Genomic DNA, 15,245 nt, shown 5'->3' with positions numbered 1-15,245 from the left:
CAGTGAAACTCTGCAGGTCCACGCAACTGTGGGAGTTACAAATAGTGTGACATAAATTCTGATTCTAGGATCGCATGATAAAGACTCAGGAGGAAAAAAGCAGAAATATTTATGTGAAATAGTGTGACATAAACCCAATATCCCGGTTGAGGCCGTCCTTGTGTGTGCGGAACCTGGCTATCAGTTTCTGCTCCGCGACTCTGCGCTGTCGTGTGTCGCGAAGGCCGCCTTGGAGAACGCTTACCCGAATATCAGAGGCCGAATGCCCGTGACCGCTGAAGTGCTCCCCAACAGGAAGAGAACAGTCTTGCCTGGTGATTGTCGAGCGGTGTTCATTCATCCGTTGTCGCAGCGTCTGCATAGTTTCCCCAATGTACCATGCCTCGGGACATCCTTTCTTGCAGCGTTTCAGGTAGACAACGTTGGCCGAGTTGCAAGAGTATGTACCGTGTACCTGGTGGATGGTGTTCTCACGTGAGATGATGGCATCTGTGTCGATGATCCGGCACGTCTTGCAGAGGTTGCTGTGGCAGGGTTGTGTGGTGTCTTGGTCACTGTTCTCCTGAAGGCTGGGTAGTTTGCTGCGGACAATGGTCTGTTTGAGGTTGTGCGGTTGTTTGAAGGCAAGAAGTGGGGGTGTGGGGATGGCCTTGGCGAGATGTTCGTCTTCATCAATGACATGTTGAAGGCTCCGGAGGAGATGCCGTAGCTTCTCCGCTCCGGGGAAGTACTGGACAACGAAGGGTACTCTGTCCACTGTGTCCCGTGTTTGTCTTCTGAGGAGGTCGGTGCGGTTTTTCGCTGTGGCGCGTTGGAACTGTTGATCAATGAGTCTAGCGCCATATCCTGTTCTTATGAGGGCATCTTTCAGCGTCTGGAGGTGTCTGTTGCGATCCTCCTCATCCGAGCAGATCCTGTGTATACTGCTGATTAACCCTCAGTCCAGTCATCACTCTGGATATTAATGGCTGTCTCCTGTTCAGGTCTCTAAATGCCAAATAAAATCCAGGGGAAGATGGAAAGCATATGATCTGATTTGATTTGATTTATTATTGTCACATGTATTGTGATACAGTGAAAAGTATTGTTTATTGGGTGATATACAGACAAAACATACTGTTCATAGAGTACATAGGGAAGAAGGAAAGGAGAGGATGCAAAATATAGTGTTAATCATAGCTAGGGTGTAGAGAAAGTTCAGTTTAATATAAGGTAGGTCCATTCAAAAGTCTGATGGCAGCAGGAAAGAAGCTGTTCTTGATGATGCTTCTGTTTCCAATCTCCCATCAATCTCCATGCAAGCATTCCAATTCCAAGCTTATATTATCTTAAAAACGGATTTGTGGAGAGTGAGCTTCTGTGCACTACTCTCCTCTATTTGAAGATGCATGTACAGAATTTTGAATTCTTCAGGCCTAGCTGTTTATGCTTCGAAGCGGATCTGATGTAGGCGAATCACATATTTGCATTATAATGTAGAGTGTCTCCAGTTTGACTCGCCCTTTGATTTTGCGTAACTTTTCAGATCAAAGTCTGGGATCAGGGATCTGAGGTTTTGCCTTTCTCTGTCATGGGATCTATTGCTTGGCCAGAGCATTATGATGCTGGGCAGTTCAATGTGGAAGACTTTTAGATAATCAGGAGCTGCAACCAGAAACAAAATTGAAGAACATATTAGGGTGGCATGGTGACACAGTGGTTAGCATAGCTGCATCACAGTGCCAGGGTCCTGGGTTTGATTCCTGGCTTGGGTCACTGTCTGTGCAGTGTTTGCACGTTCTTCGTGTGTCTGCGTGGGTTTCCTCCAGGTACTCTGGTTTCCTGGTTAGGTGCATTGGCCATGCTAAATTCTCCCTCAGTCCACCCAAACAAGCACCGGAGTGTGGCAACCAGGGGATTTTCGCATGTACGCCTACTTGTGACACTAATAAATAAACTTTAAAAAAAATCTCTGTACCCTGTTACCTCCACCACCCCTAAATGTATGCGTCAACCTGCCTGTCAGTGCAAAGGATGGGCTGCTGGATCTGAAGCCAGGGTTGGCGTTGCTAAGCAGCTTGCTATTGATAGTTAATTTCTTTGTGAGTGACTGCCGATCTATGTTTAGATTTGACGAAAATACTTCCCAGATGTCAATAACCTATTTTTATGTTGCTACTATCCTTGCCTGTTCCACTCTGGGTGAACCTTCATACATCTACAACAGATGAGACTATATAAAGCCTTTCACCAAATGCTTGGTAAGAATGGTGCAAAAACAAGCTGAATATTTCATATATGCAGATGCCAAATGTAACTATTCTATTAGTTGTATTTTCAGCAATAATAAGGCCCAAGTGAAAAGGGGGTGAACTGTGAGGAAAGTTTAGAGAGAATTCAAGATGTAAGACATTTAGAGAAATTCAAGCTGTAGAGTCTGGAAAGAAGGATATGTAGAGAGAACTTATCAAAGTTCAGGGTAAATATGTGGATTTATGGGGATAGGGCCGGGGTAGGATGCTCTGTCAGAGAGTCGGTGCAGACTTGATGGGCCTTCTGCACTTGAAGACTTCTAGAATCTACATATAAATATGAAATGGTATAGATTAGGTAAACTCAGCATAAGTCATTCCTTTGGATCCCTTTTGAAATGAGCCTGCAGAGTCCCAGGTGTGATGTGAATCTATTAGCAGCTCTGCAAGCGACTGAGTTTTGATGTGCAAGTCTCCTGGTTTTTGTGATAAGGAGTCTGTACAATGAGGTGTGAGTACCACTGGTTGAGAAAATGATTACATTGTTCTTGTAACTCCTGGCAGTAGCTCAGAGGTAAAGAGCCAACCCTGTGGTCATGTGACTTGTAGGATCCATCTTATTTGGTTCAAATTTTTAAAATGGCAAAAGAACGAAGTTCTGGATTTCTCTTCATGTCATATGGAACCCACGATTATTTTGACATAATCATGAGGATACAATTTTACCTTCTTCTCATTCCACCATCAAATTATTTCTTAAATGAATTGGCTTAGGAACAGCAGTTGACCATTCAACTGTTCAATCATCTTACTAGTCATGGCTGCTCTTTATCATTTTAGTTCCAATCTCTTGTCCTATCTCCATATCCCTTAATATTTCCCAAGTAAGTGTCTTTTTTCCTTTAATGCCTCAGTTGATACAGCATCTTTAACATTTTGGTGCAGTGCATTCTGCATTCTCAGAATTCTGTAACAATTTTTTTCCTGATTTAGTTCCATTATTACGATGATAACTCCTTGCTCTGGAGTTTCCCCACCAAGAGGAAGACTTTTCCAGTTTGTTACTTCTCTTAATTGTACTAAATATCTCGACCACAAGACCATAAGGAGTAGGAGCAGCATTAGGCCATTTTGCCCATCGATCTGCTTTGACATTCACTGAGATCATGACTGATCTGACATGATAATCCTCAACTCCACTTTCCTGCTTAATAGATTCATAGATTCATAGAATTCCACAGTGCAGAAGGAGGCCAATCGGCCCATCGAGTCTGCACCAACTCTCTTACCCAGGCCCTGTCCGCGTAACCCCACATATTTACTCCATGAAACCCCCTATACATATTGGGGCACTAAGGGGCAATTTAGCATGGCCAATCAACTAACCTGCACATTTTTAAAGTGTGGGAGGAAACCAGAGCACCCAGAGGAACCCTGCGCAGACACGGGGAGAATGTGTAAACTCCACATAGTCACCCGAGGTCCGAATTGAACCTGGGTCCCTGGTGCTGTGAGGCAACATTGCTAACTGTGCCACCGTGCTGCCCTGATGCTGCCTCATCCCTATCACCTGTGATTCCCTTACTGATTAAAAATCTGTCTACGTCAGCCTTGAACATACCTGATGACCCAGCCTCTACAAACATCTGCGGTGAAGAATTCCACAGATTCATTACTCTTTGAGAGCAAAAATTCATCCTCATTTCTGGTCTTAAATGGGCGACCCCTTACTCTGAGACTGGACTGCCCCGAAGCCTTTTCACCCAAAGTAATATAACCAAGTTTACTCAATCTCTTAACATAGTTACGTCCTATTAACCCAAATACTTGTTGCTAGACACAGCCAATGCCAGGACTCTTTTCCAAGAGGGGGTACCCAAAAGTGAATGTAGTACTCCAAAGGAAAATTCAACTCCGGTTCTGATGAACTACAATTATTTCCTTGCCTTAAATTTTATGTTCTTTGTAATGCACATTCTTCCTTTTATCTGAAAAGGAAGAAAACACAAGGCTATAGGGGGAAGTGGAGGAGGGGCATGAGACAAATTGCTTTTGCAGAGAGCTAGAACAGACATAATGCACTTAATGGCCTCCTTGTGTGCTGTAACTATTCTGCGATTCTGTAGCTCTGTGAAAATCAGAATCCCATTATTGTTTCTTGACTGCCTGTGGGGGAGGTTCAACTTTCCTTTTCCTATCTTTCAGGTATAAAATGGTCTCTGGGCCTGGCCACAAACTCTCTACATCCAATTTGCCCTGTAAGTGAGCTGTTAACATATCGGAAGCAGGTGCTCTTTAGGCGCTGAGGGTGGCTGCCTAAAGCAAGTGTTTGGTTGCATCTTGCAAATACAAATTGGCTTCCGAATGCTTGTTGTAGGACCTCGATGCTACATTTAGGTACAATCGGTAGAGCTTGCACCATGAAAGTGCCACCTACTCAGTCTTGAGCTCGGGGGACAGTGAAACCACTCATGGTGACTGAGCTTTTATAAAAGTCACATTATTGTGGAACCAGGGGAGCAAATAGCTCCACAAAAATAATACCGACCTATCAGCTAAGGCTTGCCCCATTCCAGATCTCATCCTCCTCCTCCTCCCTTTCCAGCATCTACAATTGCGCCAATTCAAGCTAACGGCCTATCAGAATTTATCAGACCAGCCCAGCAAGCTGCCTGATTTGTGCCTTCAGCTATCGCTGTTAGATTTGGCTCAGATTACCATAGACAAGTGTGCAAAGCAACCGATTTGCTGTCCATTTTGGGTGCAAGTCCTCCCTCCATTTCCTTTGCAACCCGGATCTAACTTTCAAATACTTCATCTGTATTCCAAAATGAATCCATTTGTTAACCTAATCCCCTGCCAGCACTTCCCTGATTAGATCCACTCCTCTGACCACTCAGATTGTGATAGTGACACTGTCACTAATCTGCCTCCATCAATCTATGAAGGTAATATAAACTAATTAACATATTTACTCAGCGATATCACGTTTTGGAAATACATATTCTGCACAGTTGCAATTGGAAATATTCTGAGACAGGGGATGGGGTGGGTATATTAGTGAGACAGAACAGGAGAGTTTTATCCTGCATCTAGCTTATTTATATCTGAACAATAAGTATCTGATACTGATAGCGGTTGCCAAAAGAAGGAAAAATGAAATGGGATGCTATTCCCTAGTAAACTGTTCTGTGTGTGGTCCTTTAGTCAACATAGTTACACAATCAACTGTGTCCTGACCCTTACCCTGAAACAAATTTGTTTGCTGTGAGTGTATTTAAATTCAAGGATTAAATCTAACTTTATGACAATGTGCTTCATATGAGCATAATAAGGATTAAATTATGGTAGTTTTGGGCTGTGGCCCAGCAAGGCAAAGAAAACAATGGGAGCAATTTGGCGCCCATGTTCGCTGCCAGTGAGAACGGCGACCCGGATGAAAAATTCCGTGAGAGTTGGGAAACAGGATTCTCGCGGCGAGTTCTCATTTCCTGATATTCCCTGCCCCTCGCCGGAGATGTGGGCAGGTATCTCATTTTAATAAATGTCACTAAATTTAAACATGATTAAAGGGCATCCTAGCCATATGCTCCCTCCCTCAGTAAATATTCATACCTCGCTGATATGATGTTACATCGGCGAGATTCACAACAGCTATTTAAGAGCGTGAAGCAGTCAAGGGGAATCTGGTAAGTATAGAGGGACGGGCATGGGCACTGCCCCTGCACTGCCCCTGGCACAGCTTGGCCTTGCCAGATTGAAACTGCGAATCTGTGGCAACATGGCAGTGCCAATCTGTGATGGGGCAGTGTCAGGGGCAAGATCTCTGGGGAGCCAAATTGGGGGATGGGGTGTTTCTATTATGTGTGGTATGAGGGAGGGGGGAGCGCTAAGGACTTTGAAATTGTGGCGGGGGGAGGGGGGGGGCTGACAGCGTAAACCATGTCCCTCAATTTTCTTTTGTCAGAGTGGCTCAAGATCTGGTCTGAAAATTTGCCACGGCATCTGGAACGATACACACTGGTTTTCAGTCAGAGCCTGACACTGATGGGAAAATTCCACCCGATGTCTCCCAGCCAAATCCACCAAAACATTTCTGGATGGGTTTTCAATTATTTTTACAAAAGTTATCCTTTGCTACCTCAATGGTATTCATCTACAATTGTTAGTCTCCTTAATAACAAATGGAAAATAAACAAACAGGGAAGAAATATAGATATTCAAGATAACTCAGTTACAGGGAATGAATATGGATTGTTGCTAATAAATTAATTCATCTACAAGTTAAAGTCACACTATGATGAGGTTTGGATTGAGCATTGCAGTTTGAGCAATTCAGGTTGTATTTTATTTTCTAAGTCTTAGAGATCATCCAGTGGTATGGGAGTTAGGAGCTACAGTATAGGCGGCACGGTGGCACATTGGTTCGCACTGCTGCCTCACAGCGCCAGGGACCTGGGTTCAATTCCTGGCTTGGGTCACTGTGTGTGTGGAGTTTGCACACTCTGCCCGTGTCTGCATGGGTTTCCTCCGGATGCTCCGGTTTACTCCCACAGTCCAAAGATGTGAGGGTTAAGTGGATTGGACATGCTGAATTGCCACTTAGTGTCGGGGGATTAGCTAGGGTAAATGCATGGGGTTATGGGGATAGGGCCTGGATGGGATTGTGGTCGGTGCAGACTTGATTGGCTGAATGGCCTCCTTCTGCACGTAGGATTCTATGATACTACATAAATTATGTAAAATTTAAAGGCTCAGAATTTGTTGGAGTAATTGGACTGTTTCTCTTATCTTTCAGTTCAAATAAATTTCTCTTTAATTTGTTAGAAGCACATTACACATGGGAGTGTGATGTTGCGATAATGACACATCCAGTTCCTTAGTGAATGATTGAACTCACAGATTTAACCTTAACCAATGAGATTTAAGGATTGAGAATGAAGCTGAAGAACAATGGAGAAGGAGAGTGAATGAGAGTACGATTAGTTAGAGAAGGAGAAGTAAAGAGAGAGAGAGAGAGAGATTGGACTGAGAGAGAACAAAGACAAAAAGGAAAAGTAAGAAAAAATTGGTCTTTAAATTTCTAACAACAGTTTACTACCTGAAGGAATGAGGCTGCTCAATTTAAACTGTTCCCTTTCTGGGCTGAAGACGTTTATTAGCATTGCAGGAACTTAAGATTTCGAATGTAAAAAAGATTCTGATGCCATCAAGTATCCGACCTAACTGGCTGAATTATCTGCCCTCCTGGCCACGTGTTTCCCACCAGCACGGTGTTTGCTAGCGGTGGGATTCTGCGGCCCCGCTGCTGTCAATGGAAATTCCCACTGATGTCACCCCATGCCGGTGGGAAACCCATGGCGAGAGTGCACGGCTGACGGTACTGGAGAATCCTGTTGGCGTGAATGGCCGGAGAATTCCGGCCAATATTCCACAGTGCGTTTGATTGATGATTGTTGCATAAAAGCGGCGACACCTCATGGGAAGCTTGAGGGTGAGCTTTTGAGGGCGATTCTCCCAAAAAGATTCTAATTGTCGAATTCGCATAAAAGCTGGAGTAACTCCTGTTGGTTTTTTTTGGTGGGATTTTCAAAATGAAACTCCCACACTCTGTGCACTGCAGAGTGCCCTCGCGAGATCCACATTGAAAATCTGTGGGCGGGTCCTATTCCCGCTGGAGAGGCCGGCAGCATAGTGCTGAGTGGGCCACTGCGCATGCGCAGATCTGTCAGAGCGGAGACAGGCACATCCGCAGTGGCCCCGCATTTCCGGCTTCCTGATTGCTGGTCAACCCTGCAACCCCACATCGCTGCCCTTGCTGACCCCTCCATGGCCCAATCGCTGGCCTCCCTGACCTCTCCGGTCGAGCATCGATGTTCCCGTCCTCAGCCATCCCCGATCTCCCTGACCCCCCCCCCCCCCACCCCACCCCAGCAGTCCCGATCTCTCAGTTAGCTCCGATCCTCCCCCCCGCACCCTGATGGCCAGCCCCGATCACCCCCCCTTCCCTCCCTCTGCCACCAATCCCTGCACAGAGTGGCAGCCGGATCCCCACCCCCACCAAACTCTCCCCCATATGCTCTGCCCCCAATAGGTCCTGCCCCCACTGGACCCACCCTCTTGGCACTGCCCGATGCCTGGTGGGTAGTATCAAGATGGCCTTTGGGCATTGCCGGGGGGGGCTAGGCTGGCAATGTCCAAGGGACACCCACTCCTTATCCTCGACCTCCTGTGGTGGCCTCCATGGCCTCTGTTCACTCCAGCGTGGTCGGACCTCCATTCCCCATTAGTGGGGAGCTGTTGTAAACCCGCTGCAGTGAACCACTCCTAGCCGGGGTGGTTTTATCAAAATTTTAATATTTAAATCAGCTCCACACCAATTTCCGGCACGGAGCTGACGACTCCAGAAAATGTGGAGTCAGCGATGTGCGGAGGCCGTGGCACCTACAGTGCTGGATCAGCACAGCAGGCTGGGAGAATTGCCTCCATTATTTTTACAGTAGTAACAGTGGAGTGATGCAAGTTGTCCAGTTGTCCAGCCACATGTGGCAATTCATAATTAATAAAGTATCTTTTCCTTGCAGTAAGTTGCTGAATGATTTACAGATTAATGACCGTTAATATGATGATATCCACTGTTATTTTGGCAGCAAATTCTGGATCATTCTATTATTGCAGCCATTGATTAATTCTAGTTAAATTCATTGAATTGCATTTTTTATTACAAATTATTATGGGAGTGTTAGTCATACTTAGGGATTGAAATCCACTGTTTTGGAAATTGTGGCTTTGATTAATGTAAGATGTCTCTTTGTGCACTCAATTTTGTGTCTCAAGTATTTTTTTAAGCGCTGGATACAAACGAAGATGGTGGAGGAAAGTTGTAGATGGTTAAGAGGAGTGCAACAGTACTAGGGAAGGGATGGGCTATGTAGGTTGTTCGTGTTGGGAGAGTGCTTCAGCTGTCTGAAATCAACACAAGGCATGATCTTGTTTGTGGGAGGAATGGAAGGCAATTATAGGATATTGAGAAAGATTGGGTTGAAATAATAAAGGTGGGCTTGGGTTTGGGAGGATTAAGGCTGGTGTGTTTGGAATGTGTTTGGAAGGTGGAAAGGAGAAGCTGCAGTGTAGAGACTTGGAATGGGATGGCTGGTGTAGGAGCATAGGGAAGGGGATTTCTGGACGGCAAGGGGCGGCACGGTAGCACAGTGGTTAGCATTGCTGCTTCACAGCTCCAGGGACCTGGGTTCGATTCCCGGCTTGGGTCACTGTCTGTGTGGAGTTTGCACATTCTCCTCGTGTCTGTGTGGGTTTCCTCCGGGTGCTCTGGTTTCCTCCCACAGCCCAAAGATGTGCGGGTTAGGTTGATTGGCCATGCCAACATTGCCCCTTAGGGTCCTGGGATGCGTAGATTAGAGGGATTAGTGGGTAAAATATGTAGGGATATGGGGGTAGGGCCTGGGTGGGTTTGTGGTCGGTGCAGACTCGATGGGCCGAATGGCCTCTTTCTGTACTGTAGGGTTTCTATGATTTCTATGATTCAAGGGTAGATACATTGGGGAACACTGAGTGAGGTGTTTGGTATGGAAATGTAATGTTGGCAACTCAGAGCAATTGGAGGTCAAACAATTAATCCAGACAGTGGTGTCTAAGTTTTTAGTCACTCTAGATTTGTAAACCCAATGCAGAAATGTTCAAATTGGCAATCTTACTCAAAGACATCAAAAGGTGGACGGAAATTTTCAACCGTGCTATTTAATTGATACATAAAGCTAAAAAGTAACTGCATTAAAATGTTTTAACTTATTTTTCAGCTCAAAAGATTACTGAACTTTTTAAGAACTCATATAATAATATGCCAAAACCTAAAGCCATCTTTTCAGATTCAATAAATCTGCAGCATCTTTTAAAAACCCTGGTGTAGCTGAAAAATTATTTGGGACAGGAATACTTACAGTGCGGAAGGAGGCCATTTGGCCCCTCAAATCTGCAGTGACTCTCCGAAAGAGTATCTTAGCCAGGCCCACGCCTGTACCCATAACCCCCCCATGCCATTACCATGCCTCCTCCCCCCCACCATCACCACACACACGCTATCCCTGTATCTCCACACATTAAGCATGGCTAATCAACCAAATGTACACATTTTGGGACGCTAAGGAGCAATTTAGCACAGCCAATCCAACTAACCTGCACATCTTTGGATTATGGGAGGAAACCAGAGAACCCAGAGAAAATCCACACAAACACCGGGAGACTGTAAAAACTCCAAGCAGGCAGTCACCCAAGGCCAGAATCGAACCCGGCTCTCTGACGCTGAGAGGCAGCAGTGCTAACCACTGATGCGGGTTCATTTTAATCAGATGTCACTAATCCTACTTTGTCATTTATTTGGGGCTTATTTTTAATCTGCGGCTAGGAGCATTCAGGTATTGTGTACTTTTGTCAGCTTTGCTTTAAATATTAGCACATTTTTCTCTGAGACTAGAGATGGGTGGATTCAAATTCCACAAGGAGAGAGGTCTGAGTGATCGTAACATCTTCTGTGGAGATAAGGAAAGGGCAACATTTGTGGATGTGGAAGCTGTGTCGCACAGGTGCAAGGGGGCACAAGGCTGTGGATGAGGGTGAGCATTGGCTCCTCAGATGAGGATGTGAGATGCCTGAAGAGAGAGGAATGAGTGGAGCTGCAAGGTGGGTTGTTCTGAGGAGTGCAATGCAGGTGAATGCTGGACAAGGCACAGTGTGCGCATAGAATTGTTCTGTCACTCACCTTTCTTACCCTCCTGATGTCCTGGAGGTCCTCCAGCTTGGAGTGACCACCTTTCTGCTGCTGACTTCCTCAGCCACTTCCCTCCATGCCTGGTTGATTGGTGACACTGACAACCTCCTCATGTCCTTGAGAATATTCACCTCACTGCGATCCCACAGCGGAATCTCCAGGTAAGAGTGAAAGACCTGGAGAGCAGTCTTCCCAGATCTCTCATCATTCCTGTGGGTTGTTGCAGTCCCAATATCCCAAGTGCAGGTGAGTCAGTGTAACCCATGCCATGGTCCCTTTGATTGGAAATCTTTCCTTTGACAGCTCCAACATGCCATCCTTCCCACATTCCCTAATTAGTTGGGGAATGCAAAGGTAGGATGCAAATATCGTGGCTCAGTCAAAGAACCTTGGCAAAGCCCACTGCTTCATCATTCAGGTTCCTAACCTGCAAGTAGTCCTGCCATTTGGCCAGGGACTATGTTGGGAAATTCTACCCAAGGGTGCGCCCAACAGTGCCAAGTTAATATTTGAATGAGTACTGTTTAAAATGGGATTTCCACTGACCACAGAATAATAAGATCCTATCACTAATAACTGCAACCTTTTGCCATGTTAAAAAAGCTATATAAATGGAAGTTGTTGATGTTACAAGTCCATTAACTCCCTGGTTATAAAAAGAGTGGTGTGACTCTGGTAGAGTCTGATTTTAACCCTATTGCCCAACAGGAACAAGGTGCTGCATAAACAATTAAAATTGGATGAATCTACTTGCTATTCTCTTTCCATTTTGTCCTGATTTTAACCTGATAAGTAGATTTCAATTGGTACCCAACTATGTAATAACTACATAATTGGTACCTCAAAGCCACTTCAACAGGAGAAATTCCAGTCTGTAGTGCACAGCTACAGTAAGTACAATGTTGGGTCAGTCATGATTAGTGTGCACTGTTTTGTCCTGCAGAAAGAGTGGGCAAGAGTTCATGCCTGGATGCTGAGGACAATGTGGGCATGTTGGGGCAAAGCGCTAGTAGGATATATTCTCAGAAATAGATGACACAAGCAGGCTGAGAGCTGTTGAATGGAAAGCAAGTATATGGAATATGAAGTGAAGAAAAAATCCTGGAAGTATATAATGATTGTGTAGAGCCTAGTCAGTGAGAAGAATGGTGTTAGTAGTTGATGTGAAGGGAACAAGGAAGAGGTGACAGAAAATGCTAGAAAATCTCAGCAGGTCTGACAGCATCTGTGGAGAGAGAATGGAGCCAACGTTTCGAGTCAGGATGACCCTTCGTCAGAGCATCCACAGTATTTTGCTTTGGAAGAGGTGTTTGTGATGAGAATGAGAGGTGTTGCTTCAATGTGGTTTTGTGTTTGGTGGTGAAAAAAGGTGATGGAGGGAAGGGAATTGTTGAGAGAGCTGGGAAGGATTGAACATTTTTTGCTATGTGTTCACTAGAGATAGGAATGAATAAAGAGTGATGCTTATCTTTGCTACTCTAGTGAGGTCATTAAAACTGATCCTGCACAATTGAAACTGGCAATCTCTGGAACTTCCTTCCATCTCTGGTGCAGGAAGGGTATATGGCAACCCTTCTTGACACTCCTCCTCATCATCTTCACCTCTTCAATAGCAACTCCAGGAAGGCTTTAGAGAACTATAAAACTTGTCTATCAATCATCTCATAGATGATTCTTCTTCCAACACCACAGTAACAAAATTGAAATGTCAATTCAAGAGGTAAATTCCTGCTCTAATTAGGTATCTGGCCAATCTGCCATTAATTGCTATTGGACAAGTCAAGCAACCAAGCTGCAAATTCACAATTGAGATTACAATGAAACCCAGCAATTAAAATAATCTGGGTCTGTTTTTGGCTGCAAACTGAACTGAAAACCCACCTGTCCAATACTGATCCAAGGTCAAATTTGAGGCCAGAATATCATCATTATTGTCATAGAAACATTCTAAATTTCACCAGTTACTTTCTTTTACCATTTTAAAGTATAGGAAGTTTGAGTAAACAGCAAAAGTTTAATAGCAATATTTATTAATTCCTTAATCTTTCGCATATCCATTTCCTTTCCTTTAGGAAGGACAAACCCCAGATGAATTATGTAAGCAATCCACATCCAATGAATTTGAAAATAAAGCAGTTAAGGAGCTGGGCAGTGAAAACACGAAAAAATGTGAAGAAACTGCTAAAACAAAGGGAAAAAACGAAAGAAAGGAGAAAAATGAGGATAGCACAAAGATCAAAGACATCAAGGGCAATGAGGTAGAGGAAAGGCCGAAGAGCAAAGAGGTGAAAGGGAAAGATAAAGAGGAGAAAGAGAAGAGCAGGGAGATGAAGGGAAAGGGAAAAGAAGAGAAGTTGATTCAACCTAAAGAAGAAACACCAAGGGAAATCATCAAAGAGGAAAAATGCTCCAAAACAAAGAGTGAGACAAAAGACATTAAGAGCAGTGAAAACTGCTCCGGCACTTCTGTGACAAACTCTAGCAAATGCTGTTCAACAAAATGTAAAGATTCACCCAGCACACAAAACCAGGAGGAGAAGAAACAACCAAAAGTTTCAGAAACACAACCAGCAACATCGACCATTTACGATGAACCAATAGAAAAAGTCAGGAGTAACGATCCCGAATTAACTGAGGTGAACTTAAATAACGCGGAGAGAATGACCAATGATATCTTAATACGTTTTGCTGATGCGCTGAAGGAAAACACTGTGGTGAAGACCTTTAGCTTTGCCAATACTCATGCTGATGACCATGTTGCTTTCGCTGTTGCCGGTGTGCTGAGGATAAACAAGAGCATAACGAACCTCAATCTGGAATCCAACTACATCTCTGGCAAAGGCGTCATTGCCATCATGAGAGCTTTGCAACAGAATAATGTCCTGACAGAGTTCCGATTCCACAATCAGCGTCACATATTTGGAGGACAAGTTGAGATGGATATTGCCAAACTTCTAAAGGAAAACACAACTCTTCTCAAACTGGGCTACCATTTTGAGTTGGCAGGGCCACGCATGACTGTGACCAACCTACTAAGTAGAAACATGGACAAACAAAGACAAAAGCGTTTACAGGAGCAAAGGCAGGGTCAAACTGGAGACAAAAAGCAAGGGCTTGAAGTCCCAAAGACACCTGGCATGCAAAAGTCGCCCAAACCTTCTCCACAATCCTCTCCGAGAGGTTCACCATGGTCATCCCCGAAGCCAACCCCAAAGAAGGCTGCAACTCATGCATCACCACCTGCTCCCCCTCCTCCTCCTCCCCCAGCCCTGCCCGAAAAAGCCAACTCTGTGCCACACAACCATAAATCACTAAGTAAGAGGACTGGAGAACAACATGAAGAGACCATGAAGCTAAGAAATTCCTTGACACCTGTATCTGAAAGAAAGTTGGAAGATAGACCACCAGCTCAAGAACAAAATTCACGAGATCAGCTCCTGGCTGCCATTCGAGGGAGCACTGTGAAAAGTTTAAGGAAGGTACATAATTAGTTTCCTATGTTGTTTACTGGTAGATTTTACATTTGGATTTCTAGGAGGCAGTGTAAAATGATAAGTGCCTGGACAACATATATAAATATGGAAGCTGAAAAGGTGAATGTTTCATTCATCAAACCATATAAACTGAAGTTTTATAAAGCAATGTTTTATACCTTAAGATAATTCTCAGAGGTTGCTGTGAACAAATGTAATGCAGAAAGTTCAATGATTATTTTATAAATGGAGATATATGCTGAAATGTTACCGTCTCGCCCGCCTGAGGCTCGTAAGATCTGGCAGCACACATGTAAGCCAGACTAGGTAAGCACAGCAGATTTCCTTCCCTGAAGGACATTAGTGAACAAAATGAGTATTTTCACTAACCAAGGAAAGTTGCATGGCCACTGTTACTGAGACTAGTATTCAACTCCAGATTTAATAACTGGATTCGAATTTCACCAGCTGCCATGGTGGGATCTGAATCAGTGCTGCCAGAGCTTTAGCCTCTGAATTACTAGCCCAGTGACAGTACCATTATATTACCATTACCCCCAGATTAATATTCAACATCTGCGGATAGTGCCTCCCAGTTGTGAGTTCAAATTAGAATTTAGCAAATGTAAAATATTTTGCAACCATGTGGAATAGCAAGACTACGGATCAAATTTAAAGTCATGTTTTTTTCTGGAACTCATAAAATTTGTGGAAACTCTTTCAATGTATTTGTGTCATTAATTATTCTGCTATGAG

At 44.2% G+C, this 15,245-nt stretch overlaps 1 protein-coding gene across 2 annotated transcripts in view; it reads left to right on the top strand.

The window, feature by feature from the left end:
- Positions 1-15,245, top strand: part of lmod1b (leiomodin 1b (smooth muscle)) — a 49,908-nt gene that overhangs the window by 20,691 nt on the left and 13,972 nt on the right. For both annotated transcript variants that reach the window (XM_078242310.1, XM_078242309.1), the window contains exon 2: positions 13,089-14,495. In XM_078242310.1, coding sequence (XP_078098436.1) covers positions 13,089-14,495 — 1,407 coding nt within the window. The remainder of the gene's footprint in view (positions 1-13,088; positions 14,496-15,245) is intronic.

This window comes from Mustelus asterias, chromosome 25, assembly GCF_964213995.1.
Source record: "Mustelus asterias chromosome 25, sMusAst1.hap1.1, whole genome shotgun sequence".
In the NCBI taxonomy this organism is placed as follows: domain Eukaryota; kingdom Metazoa; phylum Chordata; class Chondrichthyes; order Carcharhiniformes; family Triakidae; genus Mustelus; species Mustelus asterias.
Note: the sequence above shows the minus strand (reverse complement) of the source record. Positions and strands in the feature narration are given on the sequence as shown.